This window comes from Ischnura elegans, chromosome 1 (genome assembly GCF_921293095.1).
Source record: "Ischnura elegans chromosome 1, ioIscEleg1.1, whole genome shotgun sequence".
Classification (NCBI taxonomy): Eukaryota; Metazoa; Arthropoda; class Insecta; order Odonata; family Coenagrionidae; genus Ischnura; species Ischnura elegans.
Window position 1 is genome coordinate 10000001 of NC_060246.1, and position 22165 is coordinate 10022165.

Below are 22165 nucleotides of genomic sequence, written 5' to 3' on the forward strand. Positions count from 1 at the left end.
TAAACCCAATCCGCTCCACGACGAAGATGTGCAAGCATGCAACTTAAAGAGTTCCCCTCTTGTCTTGAGATTCCACGAGCAGAACTCTGGAGGCCTCAAAGATCAGTGATTTGAAGGATGCAGCGACGCGGTGTGATGCCTTGGATGCAGTTGAAATCAGTGGAAATTGAGTGATACTTAAATGCATGGACATGTGGAGGAGTATCAGAGGGTAAATGCTGCACATGACCCACACGCAAGACGATCAAAGGTCAATGTCGACGAGCCTCAATGTGTTGAGCGCACTCTTGCCTCTCGGCCGACATCAGCCTCGTCATCCTTCGTCTTCAACGACGCGAGGAGGCTCGTCATTGCCGCCGTCTCTCACAGAGTTGGAATTTGCCTGCTCCTCACTCTCCCATGTGCCTCCTCCGTCCCTGTCCGCTTCCTCGTGATTCGGGAGGTCAGGAAAAGGCTCAACAGACGAGCGGCTGCTGCTCGTCACGCTGTCCCGACCACTCTTCCCCTTGCTCAGCGTCTCGGCCCTCAAGCAATACGAAACTGTTTTCCCCGTGAATCTGGAGAAGGAACACCCAACATGAGTCACGAACATTACGTACCACAAATAAAAATAATTACATACCAGATACACAACTCTACCCTACAGCAATCATTGAATTATAATCGATAAATTTTGTTTTAAATTTATTTTCTGCGTAATGAAAATTTATCACAACCTTGTGTGATGTGAAAAATAAAATAATATGCCAGACGTGCAGCTATTATATCACTTAAGCATGGCTGGAACAGCATTGCCATATGCATTTCAACAATCTGTTCCCCTGCATTCATGACATTTGTCAAAAAGACAATAGTGTTGGGCTCAGTATACCTCAAGTTGTATTCCAACACAGATAGTCAAATATATTTTCAATTCAAACATTCATTTATTTTCAAATGGGGAGAGGAGATTTTTAATTTCAATTACTTCAATTCTTTAACCATCGTACAAACTATCACGTGTACTAAAGCCAATATCTTCTGGCCATCAACAGCCTAGTATCTACAGCAGAACCTTAGTCTACTATTGATTTCCAGTAATACAAACATTTGAGGTAAAACGACTACATATAGCAACTATCACAGTCATTCGCTCTTTTTCCTAGCACCACAATAGGGAAACAGAAGAAGAGAAGACTTCTTACATTTCCAGAAATAAATATTTAATTGTGAGTGTTTGATTTTGTTTTATCACACTCAAGTATAGAATGGCGAACAAAATTCATTGACACCAGGTTTTATCACTCTTGCTAAAAACAATTATGTATCTACCTAATCATGGAATAAAGATACACATAAAAAATTAAAATTTACTCGCAATCACACAAGATTAAGCCTCACACAAATCCGTAAGATACACTTACCTAGAGAAACTATTGTCAAACATTAAAATATAGACTCCAGAACGTTTGGGACGGAGACGACCATGAATAGCAGTCAAGTGTGAATTAACCCTCGTGGTCGGCACGACAATTAAGGCATTGGACATGGGAACATCCATGCTAGTCTTGTAGAGCACAGAGAAAGCAATGCTCTGAAATTGGAGAAAATAGATTAATTATACACACTACATCATTACCGTAGATAGGTATGAGACTGTTACATTTAGATTATTTTTACTATTTTCAATATTTTATTAATGAAAAAATTGAGCTAGAGAAATCAAAGAATGCATTCAGAAATGAAAAATGTTCCTTGATTCAGAGCACCAATTTAATGGTGTGGACATAATACATAGCACTAATTATTGAGTAAGTCAACCCTGTTGTATTTCTATCAATAACTTTGCGAATTGGTGCAGTCAATGCTTTGGGAAATATGCTTTTAAATCAGAACTACTGTAACTGAAACATGTAACCTGCTTATGATACAAAATCGTCCACAGACTTTGCATGAGCAGAGAACACTCCAAGCCTTAGATAAGCCTTATCTCAATGTTTTTCACAATAAAATTTGCATACAACAGTTGACAAAGACATTCAAGGCAAAATTGCAAATGACCTACAGAGGTAAAGGAGGCTTACTAAGTGATTACATACTTGCGTGACTTTTCAGGAGATTTGGGGCAATAATCAGTGATTAAATCTGAATTAAATTATGCTTGCCTCCATTGATTGCCATCTCCCTTTCAGTATAAAAGACTTTTTCTGTTCCAAAAAACAATTTCTGCCAGAACATAGAGTAACCAGCTCTGCATTGCCCAATCTTCAACGATTTTGACAAGAATTATAGCAACTCCAAATAAATTTTATGAATCTAACTTCATACTTCAAATTTCACTGGAGCCATGAATCCTTTTCCTTCAAGCTAAATTTTATCCGTGGACAATGCATGATACTGCAAATTGAACTCTTCAAACTATTGTAATGCATTAAATACTAGCTAGGCATGGTACAAACCTAGAAAGACAAATTTCCCAAAATTCATAAAATAAACATATGTACTTCATGTAGCTAGCCATGAAGATCAGAAACTTTGGGACAAACTTAATGCAAAAATTATGTACACACATCACACAAATGAAGTTGCTTCTTTTCATGACTACATCATTAACACTATGATTTCACCACAAACTAATTTTAGCAGTCAACCAGAGCAGAAAGATAAAGAGTTACTCCCAGTAGGTAAACTCCAAGAGACAAAAAATCATTAGTGTCTCTCAAGACAAATTATGAATAAAAATTCTTACTTTCAGAATATGTCGTCCCTAAAAATAAATTCAACCTGCAAAAACTGCAACTCTAAAACAAATCTTTGGTTGAGCTTCAAACATGCATTATGAATCTTATATCATTCTCACTTATGTGATCTGTTCCAAGTATGCCAAGAATAGGGTTTAGTAATGGAGGAATTGGATGATTCGTCCAGTTCTGAACTTTCAATTCATTAAAAGAATTCGATACATGGGAAGGAAAGATAAGTTATGATGAAAAAAATCATATGTACTCATTCAGTCATTCTTCCATAAGTCGAAAATTACACAGCATGAAAGTTGAGATCTACTTTTCATGAGTTGGAGACTTCCCGTTCATTATCACCTAATGGGAGAACCACTCACAAGAATGCAAACTAGGGATGGTCGGATTGGATACCTCGGATCCAAATATCAGCGGATGTTGCCCTTCATCGGATACATCGGATCCAAAGTCACGGAAGACATCGGATCTGGATCCAAAATTTTTAATAATAGCTTCAGTGAATGCAACACCCCATAAGGGTGGAGAGAGTTCCGATTCTATCTCGTTGAGATGTTTTATGACAAAGATGTTTTTAAAAAACAGCTTGAAAGCCTATAAAATTATTTTTAATTTATAAAAATATTAAAATGTGTATGAAAATCTAAAAAGCATTTCTTTGATTATATGTACCCAGAAAAAGTTGAATAATTACTTCGTTTAATAGCAGGAATTTGAAAATGCCTTTGGATCCAAAAATATCTGACCCAAAAGATCCGGCTCTGAAAATCACAGATCCGATCCGAATCCGGATCCGATCCGAATCCGGATCCGAAAAAAATCCTGGATCTGTCCATCCATAATGCAAACAATGCAATGAACCTTGCGAGGATGATGTGCAAGGCTAAGGAGTGGCTAACAAGAGGTGACCTTCTCTGCAGGAGAGCACAACATCATCAACCTCTCCACTGAAGGATCAAAGCCACAAATCTTTCATTGTAGAAAACTCAAGGAGCAGATAACAAGCTGAAAAACTCTATCATCATCGAGAGTAAAAAAAAACAGAGAATCAGTCTAAATGATCACCATTTGAAGCACTCATTTCTAATGAGAAATGGCTGACTATGGTCAAACCAGTACTACAGCCCTGATTTATAATTATATAAATGATAGGAGAGAGTAATTCCTAGTAGATGTCTTACATTGGGATTGGTGGAAAATTCCCAAAGAATGTTGATATTCTTTTCTTCAATGAGAAGAGGCACCGAATAAATGGCACCAGCTCGAATCCACACATCTTCCGTCTTTCCCTTGCCACCTTCCCCTCCGTCGGGAACACTCAGCGCCAACAAGTCTGAGCCGGAGGATGTCACCCCAGATTGAATCTCACTGCACCGAGAGGAGACAAATGCAGAGAAGAGGGTGAGAATCAGCAAACGCAGACACATGCTACGCTATGTTCAATTACGTACTCGTGGATTCTAACAAAACTATCAATCCATTTAGAGATATATCTGTGAATTACAATTAAAGTAAATGATGTAGGACTCAATGTTCACGACATTATAAAAAGTCAGATCAAATACAATATATGTAAAAACAAAACTTAAAAAAAAATGCAGTATTGCTACTAAACGCTAAAGGAAGCTGCTAAATGAAATGCATGCAGTAAGAGCTCAAATTTTCAAACAAAAATTTCTGAACACCATTGGCCTATTTTAAAAGCCCTTAACACTTTTGCACTGAAAAATCAGAATAACTTATCCAGCCAAAACCTTCTAAAACAGACGAATATGCCCAACAAAATTTTGATATTCACTGAAATAGATCCATTATGCTCGCAAAAATTTCACTGCTTGACCACATGAAACTGTTGTGGGAATATAAACTGTTTATGCAGGGTTTGATGAAGGAAAGGGGGGAGCTGATAATAAATTTCTCCACTCTAGCTGAAAAGTTTACTGCACACTTTTTCCTTGTCTGACAAGGTCACTTATTCCATTACATTGGATAATGAGTAAACTTATGTATGTATTAGATCAGGGGTCTCCAAAATGCGGCCCCCGGGCCGGCCTGATGAGGGCTCTCATCCATGCACTCGTTTCAAGTAGCGCATGATTTTCGCTCGTTTAACTCTGTGAGACGCCTCTAGGAGCATTGCAGCGCTGTACTGCAAGCCAAAGTCGCTTTCAACTGTTCGTATTTCAACTGTTCGTACCGTGGCGTAGAAATATGCCACCGGATTATTCAATAGACATTGGTATCGAATACTTCAGTCATCGGCAAATTTGCTATCCAGCCCGCGGGGCGATTCGGAACTTGGAATGTGGCCCTCGTGGCCTAGGAAATTGGAGACCCTTGTATTAGATAAATGGTGTAGAATTACTGGTAGGGAACCACTATACTTCTTAAATCAATAAAATGGAGGTTATAAAAATCAAAGGTTCTTTTACATAGCTCCCCATGTACGCATGGTCGGGACAGGGAGAGTACCTACTTCATAAATTTGTGTCATTTCAGAAAGATGAATTTAAAAATTAGATGTTATTACCATTGAATTAAAATAAATGTAATTAAAACTGACAATGCACTTATGGAAATACAAATTGGGTACTAGTACAGATGAGAAAGGTCCTCATCCAAGTTTTCTTTACACATTTTCTGAAAATAATTCTCTCCAAAATGCAACAAAAAAACTGATTAAAACTAGTAAAGGAAAATAATGAATATAGCATGAACAGCCTCAAATATTACAATGTCCACAGCTCATTAAATTTATAAACTAATTTCTTTCAAAAGCATACTAAAAAGTTCCAGTAACACGATAACAAGGCAATAATTGCAACTATTAAGAGAAAAACGATCAAAATTTATTTTTTTAATAAGAAATAATAAAAAACCTTTCTTAGCCGTAAAAATCAGGCGATGGAGCTATTAGACATAATGCACAGACACATTCAATGCGGGCCCAATTTTCATGAACGTCGTCAGAATCGGCTGATAAAATAAGAATGAAAATTAGAGAGAGGTTTTCACACCATAACTTCCGTTCAAGTGCTGCTATTTACAAACGGCGCACACGGGTCGAAAGAGGGAAGCTTGCTGAAGGTCATGCACTTAATCAGAAGACTCAGAAGTGGATATTAGTCACGTACGGAAGCGGAGAAAGGGCTCCCGGCCCGACCGGCAAAGCAAGTCAATTGATGTGCTCCGTATTTCGGCTTGGGCGGGACCACATCAATTGACGTGCTCCACGCCGAATGTATTAAGAATGATGAAGAATAAAAAACACAAACAATGAAGAAGTTAAGCAACTTGACCGAAATTTTGGATGATTTCCAATGGTTAAAAAAAGAATTATTGCTGCTTACCAAGATTTCCAGTACTGGAGAGTCACCGGATTAGGAACATATGGAGTGCACTGTGATAGAAAGACCTCTTCCTCACTAATCATTGAAAAATCTTCAGCATCCTCTTCCTCATCATCATCGTCATCCCTGGTTTCACATTCGCCTCCCATAGCACCAGCAGGCAAAGTAGGGTCAGTTAATCCTAAAGCAGAAGGAAGAAAGGGCGTAGTGAAAATTCCCACCTTGAAAGCTAACAAGCAATTCACAATTGGTGAAATTGCATCAAACATACATTTCCAAAAGGGGCATTCTATGGCACTGCATGAAACAAGAGACTACATACAGTTGTTGGTGCACGGCGATTTACACTGAGTAAGAAATTTTCCATTAAAAATATCATTAGGCTTCGCCAGGATTCAAACCTCAATCTACTAACGCCATAATTCCTGATCAGCATTTGAGAGATGCGGGTTCAAACCCTGATTAGGCAAAATGATTTTTTCACAGCATAGGAGCATTACATAAAATGTGAGCAGTTGGTAAATCAGCAACAAGCTTTGAATTCACTGAAATGCAACACATGAAGCTTAACTTTTATTAAATTTCTGTGCGAAAACTTCTATCATTTCTATTTTAAAGCTCAAGTACAGTTAAAAATGCTTCCTTGAATGGGGCTGCAACAAGGAAGCAGTGAAACGTACACATTTATTTCACAAATCAAAGTACATAACACATGAATTGAAAATGTAATCGCAAACACAAATCCAGCACTTCCCTCACTTGCTTCACCCACAACTCCTCTTTTACTGTGGTCCTAGTTGATACTCTTCTCTTGATGCACCCAAGTCAACGGTTACCCCAAATTTAACTAATTATTCACACAACAACAGCCTACTTGAAACACGTAACCATTACAGCATGTAGCCTCCAAATTATTTTTATTTGAAAGAGTGCATCCATTTGGTATCGAAAGATATTTTCTAATATAGCAGCCACCCAAGGGTGGTTTGCTGATAAACAGAAAATCATTTCTAGTGCGAAGTTTAGAGAAGTCATAACCGCTGACGCAAACTCTAAATCTCCCCTCATGCCTCACCAAAAAATATGATTATCAGCAAGACAAAGTCAATAATTATGAAAAAAAGTTAGATGAGAAAAAATTCAGCACAGAAGGATTAATTAAGACCATAATTTACCAACAGGGCATTTATTTTGGATACTAAGTTACCACTCACATTAGCAAAGAAATAAGCGAGTATCACCATGAGTTTAATATTAACTTCTAATGGCCAGCTTTCATTAGCTGTAGCAAATCCTAAGTGATAAAGAACCAGAATAATTGCCCGGAATTAAAATTTTTCTAAGCCCTGCATAATAGATGTTGGGAAAGAATGACTTAGATCGGAGGCATTGATCCATGTTTATTACGTCATGCAGGCCAGTTAAAATAGAAGAAATCACTCCCATTTCCTTGAAGTAGAATGTTCTGTAAGGGAAAAAATAGCTTTCTACCCTGTACCTCTGTCGATGAGTTAAGAGGCAGGCCACTCCAAACCCATTTACGAGGGCCAGTGTGAAATTACGAAACAGTGCCTGTGGTCTCTCATTTGGTGACCTGTTACATTATTTGATGCAACTTCCATCAATGTTACTTCATTACATCAATTTTTAAAGACATGGTAATACTAGCATGAAATTGTAGTCAGTTAACGTTTGAAGAGGCTATATATCTATTTATAAATTGCAATTTTCATGCAAATCAAAGTCATGGATATGGCTTGGGACTCAATCAGAAGAATTATTTTCTTTAGTATGGTCATCAACTGAATGAAAATATTTGTTATTGGCATTCTTTCTTTTTTTCTTTTTCCAAGTTAAATTATTCATGAAAAAGGTGACATAAGGGTTTATAATGGATTCGCGGCTGTGTTAAAACAGTAAGTTTGATTGAACTACTTGAGAGTAATCTTTGAGACACAATCATGTTACAGCAAAAACTGTTTCAAATGAATGTGTTGAACGTAGGACACCAGTGCTAGATTAAAGATAATAAAAGACCCAATAAGAAACTTCAACCACCCACAAAAGAGCAAACGAGGATTCAAAACCTTCAAATAATTGTAACCTGAGTCATGAATAAATACGACTTGGAACCTATACTTTTCAATCAAATAAAAAATTATTGCACATAAAATCCATAACCTCCACCATGATTTACTACCGGAAGGAAAGGACAACAAATGAAAGCTGCAGATACAATATTGGCTTACCTTCAGAGTTACTAGATCCACAAGCATCAGATGACCCCACTTTGCTATCACAGTTCTTGTCAGTGTAGGAGCAGGAAGCTTTGGAACTCCTAGAGTCAGCCTCCGCCGCCTCCCTCGCATACGCCGCAAAACATTCAGCACAAGCCCTGGAGCGTTTGCCAGAGCCCATAATGGTCTCCACCACTCCGGCCACCAAGGACGAGGCTTGAGAGCCCGGACCACTGTTCAGAGTGAGCCAATGCGAGGAACAAGCACCACAGAATATTTTACCACAGCTGCGACAATGGTGCCTTCGAATCATGAGGGAGAACGTGACCCCACACGCAGTGCAAGTCTCAATCTCACTGTCATTCACCCACTTGGAATCCTCGAGAACCAGACGACGCATTTCCTCAAGGCGATGGTTGGCACGAAACAAATCTTCCTTCTCCCTGTCAGCAAGAAGAATGTCATTACACACACAAGCACACCAAATAATGAAAAATATACAAAAGATCTTCACACCTAATTTATACCCTGAAAATTAGAAGAATCCTGTGCCACATCTCCCATGCAAAATGGCATGTGGAGGTGAAACTCAAGGCTAGGAATCAACAAGCTTGCATTGAATTCCCTCCGACCACATAATTCAAAGCATTTCAAATAAACATTAACGAAAGGTAAGTCTGACGCAGTGATAGATAAAAAAACTAAAACCATGATGACGCTGATGTAAACTGCTTCCAGAGAGCATAGATTTTCACCACTTAAGATGCTTGGAAGGAGTCTTGACATACTTCAGGTATAACCTTCCAATGATTCATGCTTTTCTTTCCCACAATTATCTCCTAAGAGTAACCCAATGAAAGTGTTCTCTCCAGAAGACACTATAAAAGTTGCGGCAAAAAATTGTTGAGTTGCATGAAATTAATTTTTTTGTACCTTATCTAGTGCTGTACTCAAGTGAAAATCTTCAAACTTACTAATGACATAAGGTGAAAGTTGGCAAGCAAGAAACAGCATATCTCATCCAAATTCCCCAAATCATTAGCTTATTTCAAGGATTTGCTGCCATCACTTCAATAGTAACAATGGGAGAATACGCTTCAATCACTTTATTCAAGGCAGGAAGAAGGAGGGGGGGGGGTGCTTTAGGTTACCGGCCTACAGCCATGATGCCACAACTAACTAAAAAGGAATTATAATAACTCAACTTAACTATTAAAAATGGGCAGAAAAAAGTGATGCTAAAGATCCTCATGATTGACATCTCTTCACTCAAAAATATGGCACATCTGCCGACAAAAATTGAGGTAAATTTTGCTTTTAAATAATTGAAATTTAAAAAGTTTGAGGCAATAATTCCGATACAAGTTATAGATAGATTTTTTTTATTACAAATGAAATATAAAAGCAGGTTGACAATTTTTGGAGGTTATTAAAATTTTCTTTAAGAACAGAAGGTCAAAATGAAGCAACCTTATTGCCACCAAGTGAGCACATGTTGCTGAGTGGCTGTAAATTCAAATCCAACATTCTGATTGGAGTATTTGCTATTACTAATCAATCCTCAAGCATTAGGGATTATATTCTCAAAAAGATTGGCTACTTTGGCTCACCAAGAGGGTTATACCCTAGCCTCTAATGTTTTGGCATTAGTGATATCAACTTTGGCATTAAGAACAATGAATGACCAGCTGCTCACCATTGCCAATAACACAGTTAACAACCTTAAATCATCAGATCTCTAAGGCCACAGTATAACATCCAGAAGGGAAAAGTGTGCTGTATCCCTTACATCTATTAAAAATGAGGATATCATCAACTGCCATGGGTACATGGAATCTTAGCAATTCAATTACAGTGACACAGAGGAGCTATATTTAAGTTGATGGTTTGAAGCGTTACTTTATGGAATGTATTCATATTGAATGAAAATTAAACCATGCATTTCCACAATATTTATTAGATCACTACCATGGTTTCAATGCACTGAATCATCCTCAGGCGAGGAGTACATTGATTGATCATCTTAAATACCTGCACATATAAACCAGAAGGAGTGGGGGGGAAAAACTGTAGAGGTAGGGGGAGGTTGGGAGGGTGGAAGGGGAGGGGTTGGGTCTTCCCCTGGTTGTAAAAGCCAAGGGGATGTTAGAGGATGGGGAGGTAGGTAGGGTCGATGACTCCCCCCACTCCTCCTGGTTTACACGTGCAGGTATTTAAGATGATCAATCGATATACTCCTCGCCTAAGGATGATGCAGTGCGTTGAAACCACAGTATTGATCTAATAAATATTTTATGTGGAAAAACATTGTTTAATTTTCATTCAAAATGAGCTATATTTACTTCACTTTTTACTTCAATTGAGAGGAACTGTTTTCTAAGCTTACCCAGTCAGTTTGATCACCACCTCCTGGAGGCGTGCAGAATCATCCTTAAGCTGCTCAATCTCTTTCCCAAGGCGAGAAACCTCTGCTTCAGCATCCACCAGTTTGCATGAAAGCACTCCATTTTCCTCAGTCGAGCTCTTCAGTTCTCCTCTCAACTAAAAAGGATGGATGTATTTTTGAAAGTCAGAGTAAATTAAAAAAAAAAGTTTATTGACCATATTTGAGGGATCCTATTTGCCAAATTATTCAACACCTATAGAGCTGTATTTAATTCATTCATTCGTACTTCTTTATTCACCATAAAACCTTTTTTTATAACATTGAGAAAAATGTGTACCACATATGGTGTTTCTGTAGTAGAATAAAATCCAACCTATTGTTTCTGGCCTTAAAGCTTCAATAATATGGGTAGATAATCATAATTAAAAAGTTTAGATGCAAAATAAAATTCAAAATATTACCTACTTGGATGAATATAAGATTTTTAGTAGAGATTTAAAAATTACACAAAATGTCTCTGATAATGCAGCACAGTACAAAGAATGGCAAAAGCAGCAGAGGTATGTTGCAAATTGAGTAATATTTGCTCAATAGTTCACAAGTTCATCATTGCAAAATAAGTAAAAAAAACAGAAGTGCACTCAACATGGTGATTCAAAAAACTGTTGAATGTGGCAAAGGTGGACATTTGGAGCAACAGTGAAAGAGGAGATGCTTAAGTCATGAAGAAATAAAGGATGACGCCAGGAAAATGACGTATCAGAAGTAGGACAATGACTTCATTACGACAGAGACAAAGATAGTCAGGGGATAGCTGTGTTAAATATTGGAAACTTGAAGCATATTCATTCAAATTCATAATACAGTAGATTACGTTTAACGGGTCCACCGGTTCCTTGGGGCAGCCGCTTATTTGGGGCAGATCTTGAAGAACAGAACCCAATAGAGGAATATCCCAGAGTATTCTCCGCTTTATTGGGCCATGAGTCGGCGACATTGACTCTATACTCCCGACGAAATTAAATTTTTTCGTTTTCCGAATACTACTTTTTTATATTTTCTTCCTTTGATTTACTCTTATTTTTCACAAAGGTTCCTATTCTTGTCCTATTTTGAAATCTCTTATTGTTATACTATCCGCAAGAGGATAGGACTTTTCTTTAATAGGACTTAGTAAAAGACATTCAGCGTCGCCCGAGGCTGTGAAAAATATTTTTTACTTAATTGTTATAATTCTTAAAAATGATAATAACTTAACTACATTCACTGATTCATTAATCAAATTAATAGTTTTAAAAACTTATGTTGCATTATAAACACTCTTCAGTCTTCTTTCTATCATTTCAACGTTTGTTTATACCCATATGCAGCATAGCTTGCCAAATTGGGGCAAAGTGCACAAGTCCCGCTATGTCCCAATTAACTTGAATCTACTGTATATTCAATGAGTGTTTATTCTGACGGAGGCATTGATCAATTGACAGGGTCAATCCCTCAGGCAGGCTTTTGTTTTCATTGTTCCCTCATGTCCTCCTAAAACTCATCAGCTGGGCTCCATCACAGCCCCAACCTTCTGCCACCTTCGTTTTTCCATTGCGTTTGTTTCAGATCTCCTTTCATACTCATTTCCACACCTCATCATGGACTAATTTCGGACTTAAAGAAGAATTTGCACCAGATTTCGTGAGAAGTATAACACTAGAGGGGCCCGACCAATCATTTTGACAGCTAACCTCCACTTCCTCGATCATATTTGTCTTGAATTTTTTTTTTCCTGTCGTCTTCATTTTTTTCTTTCATTTAATTTTTATGATATGTATTCTTTTTTTAAAATATAATTCAATTTTTTCTCATAGGAATGGAGTTATACCACCTCTCTCACCACCTTAAAAGACGAACACCCATCAAAATGATGGTATAGCGTTTCTATTTTATCTGTAACGGTAACGCGTGTTTTATTCAGGAAATCACTACACACCATTAAACCTGGCCATTTTGATGTTTTAGTAAGCATATTCATCCATTTCACATTCCTTATTACATTCTGCACGGAAATAATCAGCATGTTTGCCATACCAAGTGGCATATGGTAGACAATGGCAGGTGAAGCAGGAGCAACATGACCACAGCACATTTTAAACTTTTTATTGTAAAATGATTTATAAAAAGTTACTCAGTTGTATTGATAAATAAAGTAAAAGGTTATATTCAATGAAGCCAACATTGATTTTAACATAAACAAAGAAATATTAAAAATAATTACTACCAGTCAAAATGATGGGTAGTGATTATTTTTAATATTTCTTTTCATGTTAATGGTCCATCTATGTAGCCATACAACCCCAGTCCTTCTAGTGTTAACAGCTTGTCCCTAAATGAACGTGTTTCAAAGATGGACCATCCTTCGTACGTATTTCTCATATAAATACTAAATCAATATGCCCTTGCAATGACGACGCGCACAGTGAGAAGGCAATCTCACCTTGTCCATCTCCTGCTGCATAGCCTCATTCTCCTCCTCCCTGTTGGACAGCAATTCCAGCGCATCCTTGAGACGATCGCTCGCATCCTCCAGAGCCTTTGACTGCTCCTTCCGCTCCACCCTCAACGATGCCAGCTCACCCTCAAGAATGTTCACCAACTTCTCCTGCCTTTCCACTTCTTCAGTCAACGTGCACAGCTGCTCCTTTTGAGCCTGGGACACCTACAGAATTTTTCATTATCATAATAATAATATAACAGCTACAAATACGCTATTTTTACTGAGTAAACAAACCATAGCATATATAGCTCTGAAGTAGTATCTATAATCATTGAAGACAATTTGGGTCTATTGAAAAATTCATCTGCAGCATTGAATAACCTTAACATACTTGCAGATACATAGATACCAGCATAACTGGCATCTCATGGCATAAACCAAAAAGAGAGGTACCTTAGAGCCAATAATGCAATAATTTACCTTAACTGGAAGCTTTCACTACATCTTACTGGTAGCATTATTCTTCAATATGACTACCATTTTTTTCTCAAGAAAAGTACAAATTGAAATTTTAATCAACAATAGCAATTAATAGAAAAGTCATTTGTGTTCACTCTAAAAATATGTTTGATTTTATATTTACCACAAAAAAAGTATTCATTTGATATATGTATAATTAGTGTACCCAAGTGTGGCGTGGCTGCCTGCTAGCAAGGCCATACTCACAACAGCAGCTGCTTTGAACTGAGCAATTTGGGCCAGGGTTTGCCTCTGAAGATTGTCAATCTCTTCCTGCAGGGAACTGGAATGTGTTGATGACTGTTGAATACTCTCAGATGCATTCTGTGCAGAATGGCCATCGGCAGCGGAATCGAGTGACGTCTTGATCTCCAAGAGTCTCTTGTTCCTCTGCAACAACAACACTCTCTCAGTTCAACTTAGAAACCCACAAGCGCACGTGCAACATCACAAACCTTTCAGTAGGCAAACAAGTGAATGCCAAGACTTCATGCACAAACCATAAAAACTTTACGAGTAAATGTTAATAATGCGTAAATAAAAATCAGTTGTTTGTGACTTGTGACCAAGCAATGGAAACTACCTAAACATAGTTATCTGTTTAAAACCCTTTCATGCATTTTACAAAATTCAATCAGGTTCGAGAAATACGTCGTTGAGGCCATTATCGGTTCAATGCAGTCATACTAGGATCAGAGCCCTTCAAATTGCAGGATAGATTGATCAATAGAACTTTTCAATACCAACACCTGAATCAACAAAAAAGTATTTATGTATTATAAATTCGACTTAATGATAAAAATGGTGAATATGACTTTAAATTGTCTTCAAAATTATAAAACAAAAAAGGCTAAATCAATTTAAAAAATTTACCAGATGAATCATTCATTTCTCAAATGGAAGGCTTTAAAATGATTCTTCGAAAAAAAATTACTTTTCTAAAAAGATTGACAAAGGTTTACCCTATTCAATACATAATTGGTTTAAAATTAATAAGTACAAGACTTCCACTTGAGCAAAGCAATACATCAGACTCTTCAGATACATGCACAAATATATTTGATATCCTTGAGAATAATAATGCTATTCTTTTGCATCAGGTTCACTTTTAAATAGAAAAAATAGATGCAGTTAGTATAAGGGAACAGATTAAGTATCTCAAGGTTACATGGCTTTCTTGAAAAATAAGACTACTATCATTGTTTGCCTAAAATGAAGAGATTGCATTATTAAAACAGAACCATTTCAAATTTACACAATCACAACTCCATTCAAAAAAGAGAGGATACACTAGCATCCTCATTCTACAGAAATTACTAGAAGTTATAGCACACAACAAAAACTCTCACTTTCAAGTAGCAAGACTGAAAAAGTATTGCTACACCTCAGTTAGTCACAGTTGTGTTAGATCATACCAAACCACATTGCCAAGACACAAATGCCGCATAAAATTCATCACAAACAGCAAGAAGAAAACCAGTCCAAGCCATCTACCTCCACAGCTACTTCCAATTCCAGGACCCTGAGGCGTTCCTGTGCTTGCGCAAGTCCCCTCTCGAGCGCCCGAGACCTCTGCTCAGCCGCAGACGTCCTGGCCACTGCCCTTCCAAGCGCCGCCTCAGCCTCCTCCACTCTCTGCTCCAACGAGTGGCGCTCGCGTCGCAGGATGTCCATCCTCTTGGGAAACTGCTGCAGCAACAGGCTGGCCACCCTAATGGAGCCGTTCGTGACAGCACTGCCTGACAGACCTTCTTCGTCCAGGTCATCGTCTTCATCGTCATCATCGTCTTCGTCACGTCGATCATCGTCTTCAGGCAAGATGCCTTCCTCCTCTTCCTCGGAAGCAGAGCTGCCCCTTCCGTCATCAAAGAGAGGCCCGTGATGGAGGCCGTAGATGGTCGAAGTCATCCGAGTAATGTAAGCCTGATCATCATCCTCCTCCTCCTCTTCTCCCTCCTCCATTGCGTTGTCTTCCGAATCGTCACTTTCCTCTCCTCCCATCGAGGCCTCCAACGAGTCCAAGTTCAAGTCTTCATCCAACTCCTCTCCGAGGTCATCCTCCACTCCGATCACCATCAGCCCCCCTTCCTCGTCCTCCTCTTCCTCCTCCAGTATTCCACCAAATACGATCTCGCTGGGCAGCACGCTTTGGGTGGACGGGGCACTCACAGCAACTGGAATACCATGTGCTTCCTCACTTTGTGCATCACCACCCATGCTTGGTTGTAAAGGGACTGATGGTCCACTCACCCTTGCATCTGACAAATTGGATGCAGGTGGTGGATCTTGAATTTCTCCCTCTACATTCTCTGGGGCTGATAACACTGCATTAACACTTTCATCTCCATCAACAATATGAGTGGATGAAGGACTTGGTTCATTTTCACCATCAGAAACTACAAGCATTGCCGAGACATCCTTGGGTTCCGGAGTCACTGAGAATGCATTTGATTCTGCCACTTGGCTTGATGTGGCCATAGGAGATGGCTCTCCATCCGAAGCAGCCAGATTTTCCACAGGCATAGAGTTTGAGACACTTGTTTCACACTTATCACCCTGCACGACTTCAACACTGTCACCTGATGTTGATACTGCTGATGCTTCTTCAACCAATGAGGAGTCTAATTGATCACTGGGATTTGACCCAGAGGGGGGATTGCAGTCAATGACGGAGGGAATTCGCACCACAGGAAGCACAGAGGGTAGTGGTGGGGGCACTGGTGGTGGCTGGGGAGAAGAGCACACCATAGGAAGAGGAACAGGAGTTGAACTCGGAGACAATGCACTCAAACTAGCACTCGTGTGCACTGCCTCACCAGTCTCTGTGTCCGCTAGCACCGGGCTGCCCTGACCACCCTCACCTGTGCTCCCACTTCCCTGCTCCCCGTACTGCTCGTGCAATTCCTCAAGACGAGAGGACAGCTCAGCACTCCTATTGGTTGTTCGAGTCACCTTCTTGAAGAGTTGACTGCACTGTTCCTCCAGGCGACGGAGCCTTTCAGCCCTAGCTTGCAGACGCTCTTCCATGCTTCTTTCAGCCGTACTTGCAGCTGCTGGGGAAGCATTGTCCTCTGATTGCGGTGCAGGGGTTTGCTGTAATCCTGATGAACTACTTGAGGGCAATAAATCATCACTGGATGCTGGAACAAAAGGGGAATCAACTCGGCAGTCAACAGCATCCCCACCATTAACCATGAGAGTGTCTTCAGGGTATGCAATGCCTATCTGTTTCTCAGCACCTTCGGCCAAGATATCAAGATTCACCACCTGAACGCCACACTCATCACTAACCACCGAGCTTGAGTTTTCATCTCCAACAATGGATACTTGCGTCTCCTCAGCTTGCTGAACAGATGTGATCACTGGACCAAGTGGAACACCTTCGTTTTCTACCCCAACCTCAGGCACAACTACTACCCTTTCTCCTTCAGAAAACTCAGTCACGCTGCCTCCAACATCTCCCAAGTCCTCCTCCTCTTCATCCTCACCCCTCCCATCAGAGAATCCACTTTCAGGAGAATTCATCTCGGTGGAGTCGTGCCTTCCATCTCCATTGCCTGACCTCCTAGCCCGAAATTCCTGCTTCAGCAACTGCCACTCCTTCTCAGATTGGGAATTCTTCAGGCGAGCCAAATCCCACTTCTCTCGGCAGTACTCAAGCTCATGCTTGAGCTCACCCAGAAGTTTTCTCTTCTGCTGCAGCTCGTAGCGCAGCACCTGCTCTGACGAGTGCAGCTGCCTGTGTTGGGCCCGCATCTTGGACACAAGGCTCCACGTCCTCTTGAGTTCCACCTTGACGGTAGCAAGTCTCCTTTCTTGCTGCTTCAGCTTTGACTCCAATCGCCCATTAAGATCTCTTATCCTACCAAGTTCACTCTGCAGCGATTTTTTCTCGAGAATGAGATCTTTCAGGCGAATGAACGTGCGACTGACGCTGATGACGAGTTTTGGGCCGTACGGCGTGGGGACGCTGTCAAAGCACCCATCGGTGGATGACGACTTCCTCGCCTCCTCCTCCTCTGCCTCCTCCTCCTTCTGCTCCTCTCCAAGCAGCTCCACCAGCAGATGCCACACCTTGGGCAGACTGGCCGCTATCTCCTTCAGGTCCTCAGCCTTCTTCTTGGCTGCCTTATCAACCTCCTGGTCTCCGCCACAGGCGCCTGCCCCTTCACTCCCACTGCCATCTTCATTTGAGTTCTGGAGCAGGCGCAATCGCTCAAAATCGAGCTCTGCCGTGTCCCCTAGCCGGCCAAAGAGGCGGTTCACCATGGCCAACTGCATGGCCAGGCCACGGCCTTCTTCGAGCGAGGCAGAGAGGCGCACCTGCAGCCCCTTGGCCACGCTCTCCTGCTCGCCAAGCAGCGCCTCCAATTCCCCTGCGTGGGATCGCAACTCGGAACACCTGCGCTGACTCAGCTCAAGGCGACGGGTCTTGTCCGAGACGGCCTCCCTCAACTTCTGATTCTGTACTTCAGATGTCTTCATCCTCTCTTCATACACTCCACGCAGTTCTCGAATGCTTTGAATCTGGCTTTCATATTCCTTACGTAAATCATCATCACTCTTTGAGGAAGCAGTTATGAGTTTGAAATCACATGCATCTGTTTGCTCCGTTTGCTGTGACTCTTCAACACCAGATGAACTTTTTATGTCCGTCTTCTTACTGGCATTTCTCATCTGTAGTCAAGAAAATTTGGGACATACACGAAAAAACCCAAAACTTAGTTATCATTCAGAATAAACAATACGTCTTCATGTTTAACAAAAGTTGCACACACAAAACTTTCTCACTATTAAATAAACTTAATCATAAAACATAATCATTATTCAACAGATATGAGCTAATAATTCATAAAATATACTCCAACCACAGTTGATAAGGATAGAGATGACCTATATTGACCTCCAATTAAATGAAACAACTTTTGCCAAAAAATTGTTTCATTAAAATGGCATTGCCAGCCTTTGGAATAACGGTGCTTTTGGGGGGCATCGGAAGATTCTCAGACTAACGCTGTGCGATCTCCACGGATTCAGTTTGGCAACACCGCTGGCTGGAGAGTGATCTGCACTGCAAAGAGTTTGGAGAGAGACTACGGGCTCCTACACACTTTCTCCTGTCGCTCTTCTGTGATTGGCGAAAAGAGTGGGTGGGTTTCAAGCACGCTCAAGGTCAGCCGCCGTCAGTTCGGAAAAAGGGCATTGGCCAAACTTACATATATACTTACTCATCTTTTGCTCAGATATCCCATATTCATTCAGAGATACACATTAAAATGAAAATCCAAACTTGAAATCTAGGTTTCAAGATGGAACGCCTGCAAGATTTACACCTCCCAGTCATCAATTGCTAAAATTTCTTCAAAAATAGTATATCATTTTTATAGCTATTATTCATGATGATGACGTTGAAGCTTTGCAAGGATTTTCCCATAGTCAATATGAACTATAAAGAACTGATTGCTTAAGAGGCCATAAATGTTAAAATTCTAAATAATTATGTATAATACTTATTTAAAAAAAACTTTTAATAAATAAAAAATAAACTTTGGGGCTAATGAAAGAATTCTTTCGATACTGATGCATTTAAAGGTCAAAATATCAAGGAAACAATGTATGGGGTAAAACAATGAGTGAGACATTAAATATAGCCATCAAATACTCCTTAGCACACCATAATAGCATGGACACAGCCATAGACACCTTTACTTGACACAGAGGAAGCAATGTCATGGTAGTGGGTACACCCAACAAAATACCAACATTGGTCCTCCCATATTCCCTATCTTCTATGCTCGTTCCTTCCTTTCTTTATACAATCAAACTTTTTTCTTATTTATGTGTGAAGGAGTTAATTTTTCATTCGATGTTGGCGTTCCATGAAAAATTCCAAGGTGATATATAAGCAATGATGAGAGTTATCTCTTGCATTGATTGCGGAGAAATTTTTATACTTAGCAAGCGTTTAGCCACCTAAAACACTGTTGTATTGTCATCCCACTTATTTGCATTTTTATCACTAAAACATTCAATAATAACCAAATTCCCTTAAAAAATTTTGCCACTTCTACATCAATGATCACTCAAACTGCTACATAGATATCATTTTAAAATTGCTTACATGTTCTAGCTCCTCTTTGAGTCTTGCGTTCTCGTTGCGCATCTCCTCCAGCTGCGCCTCCACCTCCTCCACCCTCCCCCTCAGCCTCTCTTCCTCCTCTGCGCCTTCTGTCGCTTGGACGCCAATGGAAACACCAGCAACTGGCTCCTCTCCAATCACCTTCCCCACCTTGGAGTAAATACATTTAAAACATTATTATTTCCCGTTACATCCATTTCGTACAATTAATTACCCATGAATATTTGTAAATCTTGAATTAACTACTAAAGGTTTTATGGAAAGTGAGCAGACCACTACGGTATCCAGGTTCTTGGATTCCCACGGCAATTTTAAAAACTTGGATAGCGTTGTGATCTGCGCAGTGGCATGGATAGCAAAAGGTCAGTGGTTAGATTTCCGGTCCAAGGGGAATTTTTTCTCATGGGAATTTGTGTATAATTCACTACCGTTCATGTGGCAGGATTTGAAATACAGCAGACTCCCGATTATCCGGCTTCGGTTTATCCGTGTTGCGGATTATCCATGCAAGATTTTCACCCTCGCTCAATGTTTTCCACAATCTTTATAAAAAAATGAAATCGGACGCAAAATCATCGGAATTACGGCATTAATGCTAGGATATACCGGAATTATTATTTCTCTTAGAATCCCCTTCATAAAACGGAAGCGATCATGCGCTGGCTGCATTCATGGGAGCAGCGTGTTCCTGTTTTCCGAGCCTCGCAGTGAGCGACCGTGCTCCAATATCATGGATACACGTCCCGCAGCAGTTGCAAGTCGAGCAACTTGTGCGAGACGCAACTACGTGGCTTGGTGCCTGACAGTGTAGTTTCCGACGTCGAGCAATGGTTTTGAAGCATTCGTGCAAACCACTTTTCTGTGTCCGTGATCACACTGCCACGGAAGTGTGGTTTTCGAAACCAGGCCTTACAAGGAGCATTAATAATACAAGTGAACCATGTTATCGCTGCTAAAAAGATCGTGAACAGGTGAAGAAAGCTCTCAATGAGTCCGGGAAGCACTCTAAAATAACAGAATAACTGCATAAATAATAATGTATCGTTTGTTTGACATAAATTAAGAACATTGCAAGGCATTTAAGTGAAAGATTGGTTTATAATCTGTGTTTTCCAATTATTTGTGCCGTCTCTCCCCATCATTAGCCCATTAGGATAATCGGAAGTGTGCTGTACATTAAACACTGTAATTGGTATGAACTCGAGGCCTTTTTCTCCTCCCTCGCCGCCTGCCTCACCTCCAGTTCGAGGATCCTGGCCCTGAGCACGTCCACCTCGGCCCTCCGCCCCTCCTCCCCGCTCCTGAGTTCGTCAATCTGCTCGTCGCGCTCCTCCCGCTCCCTGCGCCACAGCCGCTCCTTCTCCTCCCACTCCCCCTCCCTCGTGCGCCACTCCCCCTCCTGCCTCTCCATGTCCTCCTTCACCCTGCGCAGCTGCGCCTCCGCCTCCACCACGCGCCTCTCACTCTCCTCAACCCAAGACTGCAACCACAAAATAAAATACACAATAAAGATATTCATTAAACATACAAGACTTGCAAACAACAGACAATTAAACTTGCTTATATTGAATTTCAGAAGTCCATCGTGATATTTTGTTAGAAGTGGGATTTTGTTATATCCATAATAAAGGATTTTGCCAAAAAAACAACAGGATTGCCGACTAAAATCCTGTAAATCGTCTTTATTTAAAGAAAAGATCCATAACGATTAACCATCGTCCCACTCTTTCCATCTAACACCAATAAAAGGATTTTAAGATCGTAGAACTCTGTGGTCTCACATGAGAACAACTGATTATAAGGTAAAGAATAGTGCTGTGGTAAAGATAACCTCCATTTCTTCATAACAGAAGAAATAATTCCACAAAAGACCAAAAACTAGTTTGTAATACAGGGATTTTGAATCATCCAAACTAGTTTTATGCAAGGAAACAACAATTAGAGATCACAGGAAAGTCCTGGGGACAGAAAACTCACCACGTTATAGGCAGTGTTCCGTCACTTGCGTGATTGTTATAAGTTTCACTCCAGTTCATTTACCCTGTTCACCGATTAACTATATTAAGCATAAAATTCACAGAATCATCAACTGTGCTTCGGTGAGAAAAAAAACTTTAAATTTTTTGGCAAGTGATAACTTTTCTTTAAAAGATACTCTCCAAAATGTAATGCCTGGAAGTTTGTACACAAAGAGATCTACAAATAAAAAAGGGAAAGTAATTGATCCAACAGAAAGCTCAAGAGTATCCAGGAGAGTTCATGTGACTAGGAATAGTATTTATAAACCTTTCACACCTTATAATTCTACAAACGATTA

The 22165-nt window shown here is 40.1% G+C and overlaps 1 protein-coding gene across 3 annotated transcripts in view; it reads right to left on the reverse strand.

Moving 5' to 3' along the window:
* Positions 1-22165, reverse strand: part of LOC124155332 (FYVE and coiled-coil domain-containing protein 1) — an 84793-nt gene that overhangs the window by 610 nt on the left and 62018 nt on the right. For all 3 annotated transcript variants that reach the window (XM_046529063.1, XM_046529072.1, XM_046529081.1), the window contains 11 exons: positions 21086-21328; positions 19831-19998; positions 15204-18386; positions 13917-14099; positions 13191-13412; positions 10709-10863; positions 8335-8765; positions 6086-6266; positions 3917-4103; positions 1404-1573; positions 1-557 (listed from right to left, as the gene is read on the reverse strand). The exon at positions 1-557 is cut by the window's left edge and continues 610 nt beyond it. In XM_046529063.1, the coding sequence (XP_046385019.1) occupies positions 314-557; positions 1404-1573; positions 3917-4103; positions 6086-6266; positions 8335-8765; positions 10709-10863; positions 13191-13412; positions 13917-14099; positions 15204-18386; positions 19831-19998; positions 21086-21328 (5367 nt within the window). In that variant the 3' untranslated portion in view covers positions 1-313. The remainder of the gene's footprint in view (positions 558-1403; positions 1574-3916; positions 4104-6085; positions 6267-8334; positions 8766-10708; positions 10864-13190; positions 13413-13916; positions 14100-15203; positions 18387-19830; positions 19999-21085; positions 21329-22165) is intronic.